This window comes from Caloenas nicobarica, chromosome 1 (genome assembly GCF_036013445.1).
Source record: "Caloenas nicobarica isolate bCalNic1 chromosome 1, bCalNic1.hap1, whole genome shotgun sequence".
Lineage (NCBI taxonomy): Eukaryota > Metazoa > Chordata > Aves > Columbiformes > Columbidae > Caloenas > Caloenas nicobarica.
Window position 1 is genome coordinate 15,584,711 of NC_088245.1, and position 14,483 is coordinate 15,599,193.

Sequence of the window (14,483 nt, forward strand, 5' to 3'; positions counted from 1 at the left end):
TTTTTTAAACAATCGTTTCTTTCTCCAGCTAAATTTTTCTCTCGTGGACAACCAGCTGACAAACAGGACGCGTTTTCCAGCACCACGTCACTCGTTTAATCCTAAATAATGTAGATTAATATAAATAGATAGCATATCTATGTATACGAATGATGTGGGGAATATCTTTAAGGTGGTACATGGCCGTGAAAAACACAGCAGTAATCAGCTATGAAATACATCCACCGTGTTTCTTCACTGACCGGGGACGTGTCCGTTCATTAGGAATCCCCGCCGACCCCCGGCGCGGGTGCCTGGATCTCCCACAGTGGGAAGGCACCCAAGGCCCAGGGCCGGGGACCGCGGGGAGCCGGGGAAACAGGAGGCCGCGGTGCCCGGGAGCGGCGGCCCGGCGGGGCAGTGCCCCGGCAGGGAAAGGGGGGGTGAGCAGAGCCCAGCGAGCGCCCTCGGCGGGGCAGAGCACCCCGCCCGGCGGCAAGGTCTACCTGCCCGCCCCCGAGGGGCTCTCCGCCCCGCCGGGGTCCGCCGCAGGGCGGGCCGGGCCCACAGGCCGCCCCCACCTCCGCTCCCCTCCCCGCCTCCCTCCGGCGGCGCGGGCGGGGGCGCGCTGCGGGCCGCAGTCCCCGGCGGGAGGTTGTCATGGTTTCCCGGGTCACATGTGCGCGAGGTTCCCCGGCGCGGGGGGAGGAGGCGGCGGGGGCGGGGAGGCTTCGGTCACGGACGGGGCCGCCGCCGCGCCGAGTGTGGGGCGAAGCGGAGTGAGTGGCTGCGGCCGCCGAGGCTGCCAGGGAGCCGCTGCCCGACGCGGGCCCGCCCCCCGCCCGCTCCCACCTGCGCCGCCGCCGCCCGCCCCTTTCCCGCTGCCCACGGGCGATCCGCCGGGCGCGCCTCGTCTCCGGGCTGCGGACCCCCGGCCCCAGCCGCCGCCCGCGGGCTGTCCCCCTTCTTCCTTCTCCTCTCCCCTTCCCCTCTCCCTCCCCCTTCCCAGCCAGGCTGCGCCCCCCCGGCCGGCCCCGGCATGAGCATCTCCATCCCGGCGGGGCTGACGGAGCTGCTGCAGGGCTTCACGGTGGAGGTGCTGCGGAGCCAGCCCGGGGACTTGCTGGAGTTCGCCCTCCAGTACTTCGGGCGCCTCAAGGAGGAGGCGGCCAAGGCGGCGGCGGACAAGGAGGCGAGCGGCCGCAAGGCGGGCACCCCCGCGCCCGGCCATGACAGGGGCAGCCAGCCGCCGCGCCGGGCCCCCCTCGACGCCCGCGGGGTCAACTTCGCCGAGGAACCCATGCAGACCGACTCCGAGAGCGGCGAGGAGGAGGAGAAGTTCCCGGGTAGGTGCCCCCCGCCTCGCCTGGCTCTGAGGGGGACCGAGGGAGCCGGCCGGGAAGGGCGGGCAGGGCGGGGGCGGCGCCCTCAGCGGCCCGGGCTCAGGTGGGCAGCTCGGCAGGGGCGGCGGAGGGCGGGCGCTCCCGCTTCGGCGACCTCGCGGCTGCGAGAGGGGCGGCCCCGGGCAGCGGGGGGTGCGAGGCGTGGGCCGCGCACAGGCCCCGACCCCAGCCCCGGCCCCGGTGGTCGTGGGTCGTGCGGGGGGGACTGCGAGGGGCCCGGGGCGTGACGAGCGCGCTGGCCTCGGTGACTGGAGTGTGAGTGAAGGAGGCGGCCTCCCCGGCTGCACCCTGGGCAGGTCCCCGCTGCCGTTGACGCCGAACAACGGAGCCCACGGGAGGTTTCCCGTCTCCCGCTGCAAACTTTAACCTGCCGGGCTTTCCCCTTTTGTTCGGCAGTGCTGGATGCCGGGCACGCAGGTGGCACCAGGGTCTGCAGCTGTATTGCTTATCACGTTTGGGCCTGTAGTATTCCTAAAAGATATTCTTATTTGAGCACAAGAGAGCAAACCTACGTTTTGTAGTTGGTCCAATGGTATGTCTACCACAGAAAACACCTATCGTGGCCATGCTACTCTATTTGTGCACTTGATTAAGCGTTTTGCAAAGATGTACTCACATATGTTTCAAAAAGCAGAGCACGATTTTTAAACATAATTTCTTCTCGAAAGCCAGAGTGAAATTTTCTGCATGGTAGAAAGGCCTATGGAGCAAGCGTAGCTGCAAGGACAGCAAAGAATGGATGCGGTGTCTCAGTGTTTGAGGGTAACACCTATCTGCACACAGCTAATGACACCTTATCTTTGTGTGGCTGCCAGGCTTTATTTAGACACGAAGTCAGTCCATCAGCCACTCTGATTGATGGGGTGAGTAGTAGCTGTCTCTGAATGGTGGATGGCACTTTGCCTCATGATCAGGCTAAATGAAGGGTCAGTCAATACGGTTAGATGCTGAGAGGTCAGTCAATAAGGTTAGATAGAGAAGAGAAAGTGTCCAAGCATCTTCGTAATTAGCTTTTTTTTTTTTTTTTTTTTTGAGAACAGCTTGAAATTGAAGTATATCTTGTCAGATCATTGAAGCATTCATCCCTTCAGGTCATGCTGGAGGTAGATTTGCTTAGCAGAGTACAGAAGCCAGCTGTTTGCTAGATTAATATCAGTACAGTTTTAAAAATAATGTCTTATGTGCATTTTATCAGGAAAAAATGTAGATGTTTAAGAACTGGGTAAGTTTTCTGAATATGTTATGCCATAAGACAACTGCCATTCTTTTCATCTGTTCTTTGCAGCTATACCATGCGTATATAATGAGAATTTGAATCTGTCAATCAGGTTCTGCAGATTTATGTGGTGATTTTGAACTCTAATGCTGATTATGTGAGATTAGTAAAAATCTGGAAATTTGCCGTCTTTGAAAACTGTAATGGCGATAATGGGGAAGAATAAAATTATTATCTTACTTCACTAACACTAGACGTGGTTTTCAAACATGAATTATTGCAACACTAAACAGACTCATTGGTGAATAGAGAACTGGACTGTTGTATGGAGCAAAGTACAGCAATCCAGCTTGATTTATTAGCATCTATGTGTTACATATATAAAATTTTACAAGGTGTTTTAAGAAGCTTTCTAAGCTTTTTCTAATTAATACCTGTAATCAAGATTCTCTTGATATTCCTTTTGTTGTGATTGTGAAGAAGGAAAGCCATTATTGTCAATATTCTCGTTAAGGGACATGCTAGAATGACTTAGTTTAACTGATTGATTTATGCATTTGACAAAAACCCTTTAAAATATCGCATTTTTAAGCCTGATATATCTTGAAAGTTTAATCGTATTATGCCTTATAATTTCTGTCAGTTGGAGTAATTAATAATTAAAAGTAACAAAACCGGAAATATTTGTGAAACCATGTGGAACGTGAATAATAAGTAAGTTATAGTAAATTATTACTAATGGTGTGTTTGTGTGTGTGTGCATTGTGCAGGAGTATGTATTTTAAATTCAAATTTTACATCTGGCCTGAATATGCATTCTTTTTAGGTAACATAACAATGCATCCACTCAGCCTTTTGTTAATAACTGGAGGCATAAAGGCTTGTATTCAAATCTTTGTTTAATGGGTTTAAATACTGATTTTAAAGTGCATTTTTTTGTGCTTTTGCTTTCTGTTTCTCTACATAGCAATTCTTGAACTTAAGTTGGGGGGAAATTTTTTTTCTTTTCATTTTTTTTCTTTTGCCTTTATGAATAATCAAAGTGCTTGTGTATAGTCAATTTGTCTTGTTTGTATACTGCTTTTGTACAGGAGACAAAAACAAATTGGAAAACTTTATAAGCAAATGCAAAATAAAAACCTCTGAGAAGGAGCTCAGACCTGGTGGTGGTACCTTTTCTTTGTTAAAGCAGTACACTTGAAATGTCAAGCTGACAGTATTCCTTAATTAATTCAAACAGGATGCTCCTTGTAAATGCTATTGTTTCCCACTTTTTTTTTTCAATCCCAGTGCATGTTTCTAAATACCTACAAGCACTGCAGTTGAACTCTTTGTCAGTATTAGTTTTGTCCTTGAAATGGATTTTGGAAGGTACATGAGCGTTATCCTATTTTGGAAATGACGAGCATAAGCTGTCTTTAAAAGAAAAAAAAGAAAAAAAACCCCTATTCTCAGGATTAAGAGTCACATGTGAACCATGACTTAAACTCTATTCATGTCCTCTGCTGTGCCCATTACATCAGTTGCAGAAATAAAAGTAAAAGCAGTTACCTTGTCTGGAGGAAGGACTTGGTTGTATTGGTGTCATAATTCTGAATTGGCACCTGGAGTTAAGGTGGCCCCTGAAGTGATGTTCTTTAGGTTCAGAGCATTTAGATTATCCCCTTCTGAACACACTGTTTAATTTGGGAATGATTTTTAGGTCTTCTAGGTGGTGGTGGTGTTTTTTTTTTTGTTGTTTAGTTTTTGGGTTTTTTTGTTTGTGGGGTTTTTTTTTGTTTGATTTGTTTTGGTTTAATGTGTATTAAGTTGTCCTACATGGGTGTATTTGTGTTAACCAGTGACCGCAACTAATTCCTGCTAATACTAATAGGAATTACTAAATTGAATAGGACATATACATAAAAATGAGCCCCATTTTGGCAAATTCTTCTAACTGTTTGAAGTGCATATTGAAATGTATTATACTGTGTCTGCAGAATTTGAAAATGCTCAGTAAGCGATTTGTTCTTTTACGAATGACTATGCTTTTCCACTTACATGTCTATATGCAACTTATTTGAAGGGTAATGCCCCATATAATTTGTAACAGCAGTTTTAAAATATTTGCTACAGCTAAAATTTCATATTTCATCTAGCCTTAATATGAATTAGGAGAGGTGTCTGTAGTTCTTTAAACTTAAAAATCGCAATGCTGTGTATACAATTTGGCATCGTGAAGCCTCTGTTTACATTGTTTTTCTTTTGTTTGATTTGGTTTTGGTTTTTGTTTGTTGTTTTTTTTTTTTCCTCAGATAGTGATGTATTTTAACAGGAAAATACTATGGCTGTCCCTCTCCTCCCCCATGTGCTTCTGTTGGTGTGTTGATTGCTTTGAGTTCCTTCATTCAAAACTTGAGCTAGAAAGTGAAAATATTTATCTTGACTTTACTCACTGATTATATGCTCAAACAATACAAGATCGATGCATAGGTAAAACTTGTATTCTAGCTTACAATATCAAATGTTAAAAGCATGTCTTTATTTTAGTTCCTTTATTCAGTCTGAATTGTTTTACATACATACTGTTCATGCAAATTTTGAAATAACAGGTAAATTGTAGAAACCAGAGCATTGGAGAAAACTTTGCACACAACAGCGTCCATGCCAGCTTTGTGATGAGAAATGGTACTTCATCCGTTCTCTTAACCTCACTTATGGTTTTCTTCCTTAAATGAAACAAAACCAGAAAGCACTGAACAGTTTGCAACCTTCCTGCAGGTCTGTTGCACAATGATAATGGGTAGATTAGAGCAGTGGAAGGGCTCAATAAGAGCAAGGAGGCAATATGAAAGTATGCATAGGTTGTAGTAGGGTATCATTAAATTGGGGACCAGATAGAAAAATATGTGAATTTCTTGAAAATGTCTGTATTCAAATTAGAATCTGGGTTATGATGGGTGGTGGTGAAAGCTTTACCGTCTCATACCTGCTTAGCCAACTTTTAAGAATCACAGAAGGGTTGGGGTTGGAAGGGACCTCTGGAGATCATCTAGTCCAACCTTCCTGCTAAAGCAGGTTCACCCAGAGCAGATCGCACAGGAATGTGTCCAGGCGGGTTTGAATGTCTCCAGAGAAGGAGACTCCACAACCTCTCTGGGCAGCCTGTTCCAGGGCTCTGGCACCCTCAAAGTAAAGAAGTTTCTCCTCATGTTCGGATGGAACCTCCTGTGCTTCAGTCTGTGCCCATTGCCCCTCATCCTGTCATTGGGCACCACTGAAAGGAGTCTGGCCCCATCCTCTTGACACCCACCCTTGAGATATTTATAAACATTGATGAGATCTTCTCTCAGCCTTCTCTTCTCCAGGCTGAACAGACCCAGCTCTCTTGAATGAAGTTTTAATAATTTCTCCTGTCACTCATCTGAAATACAAAAAGAAATAAAGCATCATTTGTGTGGTTATAAGGACAAAGCTGATCAGACTCAGGCTGGTGCAGCCTGGCTGTGGAAGCAGTTCAGAGAAGTTCCTGGTGACAGGCAAGTTCCTTGCGGGCACGTGGGCACGGCATCCGTGCACCCCCTGGCAGATCGTGTCTGGTGTGCGCGCAGCATGTGTAAGAGACCATCGGGGACGGGCGTTTGGCACGCAGACAGCTCCTGGAGGGAATTTTAGCCGCATGGACGGGTGCCTTGGTGGTTCAGTGGGCCTCGGTGGGCGGGATGGCCGCTGGCCGCTCTTAGCGGTGTGTACTGTCACAAAAACACAACGCTTTCAGTGCTTGCTGTAAATCTTCAGAATAACAGAGCTTTTGGAAAGAATGTTTACCAGTATTTTTGACAGGAGAAAACTATTTTCTTTCTGGCAATGGTTATTTTAGAAATCAAACCTGAGCAAGTTGGCAGTTTAGTCCTCTTTTTTTTTTTCTCTATTGTTTGGGTTTTTTTTTAATCCCTTAATCTGGCCCAGGTGTTTTATTCAGGCTGGGAGAATTGCAGTCCAAAAACTTAGTTTGACGAAATTCTGAGCAACTAGAAATGTGACCTTGTAATGGGGTAGCATTCAGCAGTCTTTGTAGTAGGGGATATGGTTCATTCTCAGACATACATGTATTTGTGATTGTAGATGAAAAACATACTTCTGCTATAACCACTTTTTTTTTAAAGAAAAGTATGTTTTCGTGAAGAATTTAGGTGAAATTATAGCAGCCTCCACTCAAAAGTATGTATGTGTCCCTCCTCAAAACAAAAGGATACATGAGTGAAGGTGTCTCTGCTGGCTATTCCTTTGTAAATGTTTGTGTCTGTACGTTTAAGAGAAGCAGGAAATATTTGAAAGATTTAAGGACATAAAAGTATTAAAACTATACCAAAACCATTTGAATTTATCTCCAGCTTTTTCTTTAAAGAAACAGCTTGAAGCTGTTCTGGCTGTCTGCTCAGCTCAGAGAGAACAGCATTAATTCAGGAAGTATGGGAAGACATACAGTTCTGTTGGCATGAGTTTGTAATGATTGCATTATGAATGATAAGGTATAAACAGTGTCAGTGCTAACATTTGCACACCACCACTGTTTCTTGCACGTATCATGTCTGTTTTAAAGGAAAGCTGGCTTCCTCAAGAATGCTCCAGGAGTTTTGTGTCACTTGCTGACTTTGGTTCAGTTTCCCAAAGAAACCTGACATTTTTTGCTCCTTGTGTTTACTCCTATTGATGCATTTACATGACTGGAAAAACATTTGCTTTTTTTTTTTGTGTGAACAGAATAAAGATGTATATGTGGACACTAAGAAGGTGCCTGTTTTTGGAACATACTCCTGTTGGTTATAAAAAACAGTGTAATGGCCTAGTGTTTGTAACCTGCACAGAGGTGCTTCATGCATCTGTCAGTAAGTTAAGCTTAGTTTAATACCTATATATCTCAGGGCTTATCCTCAATCTGTTATGCAAAAGTGTTGCATTCTGTTCTCTAGCTCCGTCTAGTGAGAACCCTCAGTCTGAGGGAAATCTACCTTTAAATAGTCAAATCTCTGCAGACTCATTTGCCTTAGCTGCTCCTGTAAATCTGGAACATATGGTTTGGAAATCACACATTTAGGTCACAAGGTACAGATGAATCAAGGTAGGGGCCGCTGCCCCACTTCTGCCTTTCCAATATCAAAGATGACCTCTAGATTGGGAAATTTCATTTGTCAGGACAGTGGTGAAAGAAACAAGAAGGCAAGGTGGAAGGAAGGACATGGAATCAGAAAGGAGTCAGTGGGTGGTAAGGAAAATGCAAAGGTAAAAGCAGGAGGAGGGACAGGGGAGGAAGATAAAAGGATAGAGAGCACATGTGAGAGAGCACATTAAATTATCTGCTTTTGTTTTCTCTACCCAGATATAACCCTCCTCTTTTTGTGTGTATGTCCCAAATTTATGTTCTGAATTTTCTATTGAAATTCTGTTTGGATTATAAATGTATTTCAGAAAAGCATAAATGCAAGCTTAAACTAAAATTAGTGGTCAATGTATTGTACGAATATGAACTAGGTCGTTTGTGGCCTTTTAATGTATTTTGGCATGGTCATCTGTCATTACCACATCTGGAGACCTATAACACTTCTGTTGGGCGTGGATTCTAATGAAAGTATCAGCTCACGTTTTTCATGGAGAATTCGGACTGTTTTCAACCATATTCTGTTTCAAAATATAACAATAGTGGTCTTCATCAAGAAAGTTGATAGACACGTCAGTACAGCTACAGTCTTCATAGAGAGTTAAGGTGGTTTTGGTGCTGATGGAAAAATGAAATATTGAATAGTACATAACAAAGACTTTGTGAAATGTTCCTTTCTTTAATGCTTGATAAAAAATCACAGCAGTTATTTCACTGACTATTATTTTAATGAGGTACCTTAAAGTCATGATATAGAATAACGACTCCTCAGAGTTTGAGCTCTTCTTTTGAGCTTCAAGTGAGTGTAATTATGGAGAAGCTCTGTACTTTAAAAAGGTGAGTGGTTTTTTTAAAAAAGTGAATGAAGGAAGGAGAAGGCTTTGAGAAAGAGAGCCATTTCAGATGGTCCATTTTTCTCTGTTGCTGGAATAGGTCTTGACGTACATGAATTAGAAGAAAAAGAGGTGATCTTACTCGGGATGATACACTTATCACATAAACTTTTTTATATTGTAGGTTGTTATATGGATGTGGTTGTGTAAAAGATGAAGTCCATGTATGCATGAGTTACTACATGCTAGGTAAATCTGTTAACAGAAATACACACGTCTGTAAGTCTGTATTATTACCATAAACATCAATTATAGTATTGCTTAAAAGCAGTCTTATGAGATTTCTGAAGGAAATATATACTTTCTCCTTTTCTTTGGGACATTGGATGATGACGCAGATAACTCTAGATAGCTTTAAGTAGAGGGTTTATGCTGAAAACCCTTATCCTTTCAGGGAACCCTTTCAGACTTGCCTTTTCACTTGCTGGGTAGGAATGGTAACCTGTTTACTTCATGGAACTGAACAGGACATTCTTATTGTGAATTTTGATCTGACTAGTAATTACAAACTTTGTTTTTTATTTAATCTTTTCCTTTATAGAATACATTTCTGTTTTGTAGAACAATTTTCAGTCATAGTACTAAACAAGATGTTGAAGAGGGTGAAGTTTGCCTTTGAGTGTCTTCTTTTTCTCTTTCTTTTTTGCTTTTCTAATTGACCGGTATTATTACATTTTTCCTCAAAGAAAGGCTTCATGTTTGTCAATTCTGTTTTTCATTTAAAAATTCAAAGAGCTCTATTTCAAGTTTTTGTGCATTTGGTGATAAAAATAGCAGAAGTACTCAGAATTTCTGTTTGCAGTCTCTAGGCAGTGTAATATATGAATCCAGATTTAAATCAATACAGCAAGTAACCCAGAAAACACGTGAGTTTGGGGCTACCTCAAGAAGATGATGTTAATCAAATGTCCAGTGCCTCATTCAGCATTTGAAATGATACCATGTCACGCAAAAAAGTGTGAGATCTGAAAGGAAGGGGGATGCAGACAGGAGGAGGTGTCTGAAGCGCATGGGAGTAAAATACATGTTGTGGGCACAAGGTATCCACAGAGTGAACTGGACACCAGCCATACGGCCGTTTGCCATCCTTTGCATAAAAGGCATCCTTTTAGCACTGCTGCTCAGAGAAGTCATTTATGGACCACCGATAAAAGGAGGAAATGATAAGGAATGAAACAACACAAAACCCCCAAATTTTAATTTAGCCTTGCCTCATTTTACTGTAACACTGGATAATGGAAGGTAGAGTGGTAAAAACACATGCTGTAACAACAGAAAGTATTTTTCACTTGTACGTTTGCCTCTTAAATTGCTCTGCTTAATTATATTAATATTAAGAAAAAATCATCAGAGCAAGAATTTGAAGCTGAGTGCTTGTGCAGGTTAAAGCTGATAACGAGAATAGCTTTCTTACACAAACTGTTCCAGTTATTTGACTAAAGTGTTTTTTGTAAAGCTGGGCTAAAAGGGCCAATTAGTAAATATTATGAAGACTTCCTTAATGGATGGACTAGAAAATTGCTGTATAAAATAGATTTTGAAAGGAGGAGAAGTAACATGATCTTTCCTGCTCAGACTTGTTCCAGATACTATCCTGCTTGTATAAAGATCTTTATAACAGCAACCCCTTCTGAATCCCTGTGATGCAGATGTAAAATGTGTTTTTATAAATAGTGATAGTCTCTTCGTAGTGTAACTTTTTAGCAGACGTGTCTATTGTAAAACATAGCAGACAGGAAGAAAATAAATCCTTGCCCAATGCTGGAAAGAAAACATTCCTTGCGAAGTCTCAGTATAGACTATAAATAAAAGATGTACAGAGTCCTCAATGTTGGGATGGATACAAGCTGGAACCAAGCATAAACATTCAGACTTGTTCGCCTGAGAGCACAGGCTGAAAGGTTTGGTGCGTTTTCCCAGTTTTATTTTAACGGTGGAGTTGTAATGCTAGCGTGACAAACGAAATCCATCGCTGTGAGTTAGAAGACACTTGAAACTGTTGCAGGATGTGGATTAGCTTGAACTCAAGCTGTTTGTGGCAGCATTGTGGTCACCTTTTTTGGATGACCCCGCGAATGAGTATATATTGTCACCGTACTAATCTTGCCCTTCTACTAGCGAACTTGTTCCCTTTTAGATCCTTTCTTTGAAGCTATGACACTTATTTTCATTGATGCTTAAGGAACTCCATTGTTAGGCCAGTAGTTGCCTTTGGTAAAAAGTTCAGACTGGTGTCACAAGTCCTTGAAATAGGTGTTCATCAAGAAATTTTTAAGTTTTGCCTTTTAAGATTTTGCAAATGAGTGTCTACAAGCTAGTAAGTCTGTTTAAACACTCTTGTGGATTAACAATGGTCAAGACCTTTAATGACAAAAACTTTGTCTAATGGAGAGCTGGGATTGTCCTGAGGTTTATTGTTCTCTTCCAAATCAATGTTTGTGATACTCATCACACAGTCAGAAACAATTAAGATGTCTACTATAGAGATATGTTAAAGTTTTCTTAAGGTTTTGAACACAATGTTTTCTACCATTCTAATAGAACAATATTTCATCATGAATGTGTTTTGAAGAAGGTAGGTTCTCAGTAATAGACACTGTAAAACATTAGAGGGACAGTTAGTTTTTTGGGTTTTGTGGTTGGTTTTTTTTTTTTTTAGTTATGCCTAATTTCTGTTGAAGTCGAGGAGTTATGATCCGGGTACCTTTATAGATCTGCTTCTTCTGTCTCGTTGGTACTAGGCCCAGTCATCTTTTTTTTTTTTTTTTTTTTTTAAATGCATAGCGTTTTCTATTTCTAGCCATTTTGTTCAATACTTTTGAGTAATGTTCAGGCGTCTTTCTCTAAAAGCCATCTTTTAGCTGATAATTTATCTGTCTCTATTGGTTTTTAGTAGGTACTCAAAACATAAGAAACTCTGATCTAGCTTTCTCCACTACATTATTTAAGCATTTGTGAATTAATTTAAGTATAGAGTTAACAGCCTTCCTTCCTTCCTGTTGCCTCAACCTACAAGAAATATTATTTAATGGCTAATGCATGTATAAAAAAATGTTCTGAAAGTAGACAGATGGTTTTTTATTCTTAGATACTACTAACTTCAATTCTTGGTAAAAATTTATCTGCATGTCTCCCTTGCTAATCTGTCAGTTTTGTCCTGCTGGAATGTAGCTGCTGCTGGCAGTTGTGGGAGTAGACACAGATTCATTTCCAGTATCCACCTTGCAAAGAGGAGTAATTTATTCTTCTGGTTTTGCTTTCTTAGGAACATTAATAAAATGGAGTTGTTCTTTTAAGCGTGCCCTCGTTTGCTGTCAATCTGGAATATATTGTCTTATGAACATGGCTGGTCTTTAATAATTTCAGGTTATGGCCTCAAAGACTTGAAAAAAAGAAGAGAAGCAATATCATGCTTTCTCTAAGTCCATCCTTCAAATCATTGCATTCAGTGCTGATGCAGGCCTTGGGATGTAGAAGTGACTGGGAAGTCTTGGGATCTTGGGAAGTCTCAGTCAAAAAAACAGTTTGAGTTTGTGAGAGAGAAGTGTGCTTTCCATGCAGAAATGTAGGTGTTTGTCCTCTGACTTGTCTTTGGGGAGTTTTGGGAGTATGGAACAGCCTCTAGAGTAAAGTTTCTTAATGTGTACTTCTGTAAATACTGCTGGAAAGACCTGACTTTCGTGCTGCTGCCAAAATTGGATGTCATTGATCATTTCCACCAAAGAGAGGATTTTCCAGGGGAGCTTATATAGACTGTAAGAGTACAGCAATGAGTTGCGACCTACTTCTTCCATCTCAGCTATTGTGGTGGTGTTGTTTTTTGGTTTTGGTTTTGGTTTTTTTTTGCTAAAGGATCTTTCCCATGCATTGGTGGTTTGTTTTTTTTTTTTTTTTTTTTTTTTGAGAAACGGTAGTAAGAGAGAGTAAAAGACAGTAACAGCATTTCTATTTTTTCCTTTTTGTCACTGTTAAGAGTGTATCAAGTGTTTTGTTTTCCTTCTTTTGCTCTTTGCAGTATGCAAAATTAAGAAGGTTGCTTGAACTGCTATTTATAGAGAAGCTCAGTCAGTGGCTAGCATCCATTTAGCTTGTTTCGAGATAAAGGCTTGTTTGCAGTTCTGCTTGACAGTAATGGAAGATAAATGACAGGAATGTGTGTGATCACACTTCTCAGTCAAAAGGAGGCAGGTTGATATTTACAATTCTAGCATGACAGTGTCTTTAGAGCTGTAACACCAGATATGGAAGACAGTCGGGGAGTGAGTTAAGGTGCATGTATAGGCCTTTCAGAAGAAGGGGCAAGTTCTCGTGGATCCAGATCATTGCACTGTTCTTGGTATTAGCCCGTACCTCTTTGGGTGCTTCCTGGAATATACTTTTTTATGTTAAAAAAATGGGTTTATGTCTCCTTCTGGAAGCATGCCACTATAGAATCTGAATCCTTGACAAAAATCAAAACAAAGCACATGAACAAGCTTCAAAACCAAATATCTTTAAATCTTATAGGTTAAGGAGCCTGTTAGTGCTTCTTTCTAATAAACCAGGCCATTGGTTATCTCTCTAGCTTGGAGGTGACAAGCCCAGGGTCCCTTTTTGAGGGGCTGGCCCATGGTCCCTCCCCGCAGGTGGGAGCTGCCTGGGGGGGCTGGGCACTGCCGGGGCATCGTGCTGCTGGCATGGGGGAATTCAACCATTGAGCACAGTGGGTTTGTTCCTCTCACCTACCTAGAGTTTTCCATGGTTTCTGAGATGCGTTTTACTTCTGAGACAGGACTTACCATTTGTGGCTCTGTTAGAGATCACTACATTGCGATCCGATGTCTCACCTTCAACATTCATTGCAAGTTCCTCTTCTGTGGAATTTTTTTTTTTTTGGTTTTGATGTTTTATTTGCTGAAGCTATTAGTCAGTTGCTTGTGAAGAACTAATAACGTTGACTACACAGCACTGACTGGCATATACCTCTATTGTTTAAGTCATAGTACAAAATCATAGTGGGAAGTTGTCCCAGCACTCTAAATAGTTGATATATGTTCAGTTCAGTTGGGGGAAAACCAAATCAAAACATTTTATGGCTGGAAAGAGCCAGTTGGTGTTTGACGTGGAGTTTATATCACACCTTTGCAACATCTAGCTGTATTCAGGAAGCGCGTTACTCCAGGCACATCAGTGTTCAGATGGGGCAGCACCTCTGCCTCAGAGCCGCTAGTACTGACTGCTGATTGACAGGCCGGACGAGACAGCCCAACACTGAATTTGTGTGACCTTTCCTTCATGGTGCATTGCAGTTTGGTGTCAGCTGCTAATTTTTGCAAACTATAAGGAACTTCTTTGCTTTGAGACTTTCTTCATCGTTAAATTTAATTGAAATGGTTCAGCAAGGTCTGAAGCTGGTAAGGGGAACAAGCAGGTGGAGGGTGTGACTCTATAAACTTCACTGTGAACCAAGGTGAAAGAAATGAAGCAGGAAGCAGTTTTCTGTAAATGAGGTGGTTATTACTGACAGCAATTAATAGCAACAGAGCATGCAATAGCCTTTATTGATTGCCTTTTTTTTTTTTTGTAGCAATTGGTATGTCATTTGCAAATGAAATGTCATGTTTAGTTTCAGCACAAACCATTTAAACAATTTAAAAGGGACAGGTTAGGTTCTGTGGAAGCACACTCTTTCCTCATAAGTATCAAGAATAGAAACAAAATTGCTATTTCACTTGTGACAGTTGCCTGTTAGTGTAGCCGATACTCGGAAAGTAATAGGAGTCTGGTTATTGCTGAAAAGTATTTCTTTATGATTTTTGTTTTGTTTTCGTTTGGAAAAAGTACAAAAGTCAGAATATAAACACATGCGCTGTTTT

General features: G+C 42.0%; 1 protein-coding gene across 1 annotated transcript in view; it reads left to right on the top strand.

Annotated features, from left to right (window-relative positions):
* The first annotated feature begins 892 nt into the window (after positions 1-892).
* PRKAR2B (protein kinase cAMP-dependent type II regulatory subunit beta) overlaps positions 893-14,483 on the top strand; it is an 87,502-nt gene continuing 73,911 nt past the window's right edge. Inside the window, exon 1 of the mRNA XM_065640414.1 lies at positions 893-1,325. Within this exon, the coding sequence (XP_065496486.1) occupies positions 1,019-1,325 (307 nt within the window). The 5' untranslated portion in view covers positions 893-1,018. The remainder of the gene's footprint in view (positions 1,326-14,483) is intronic.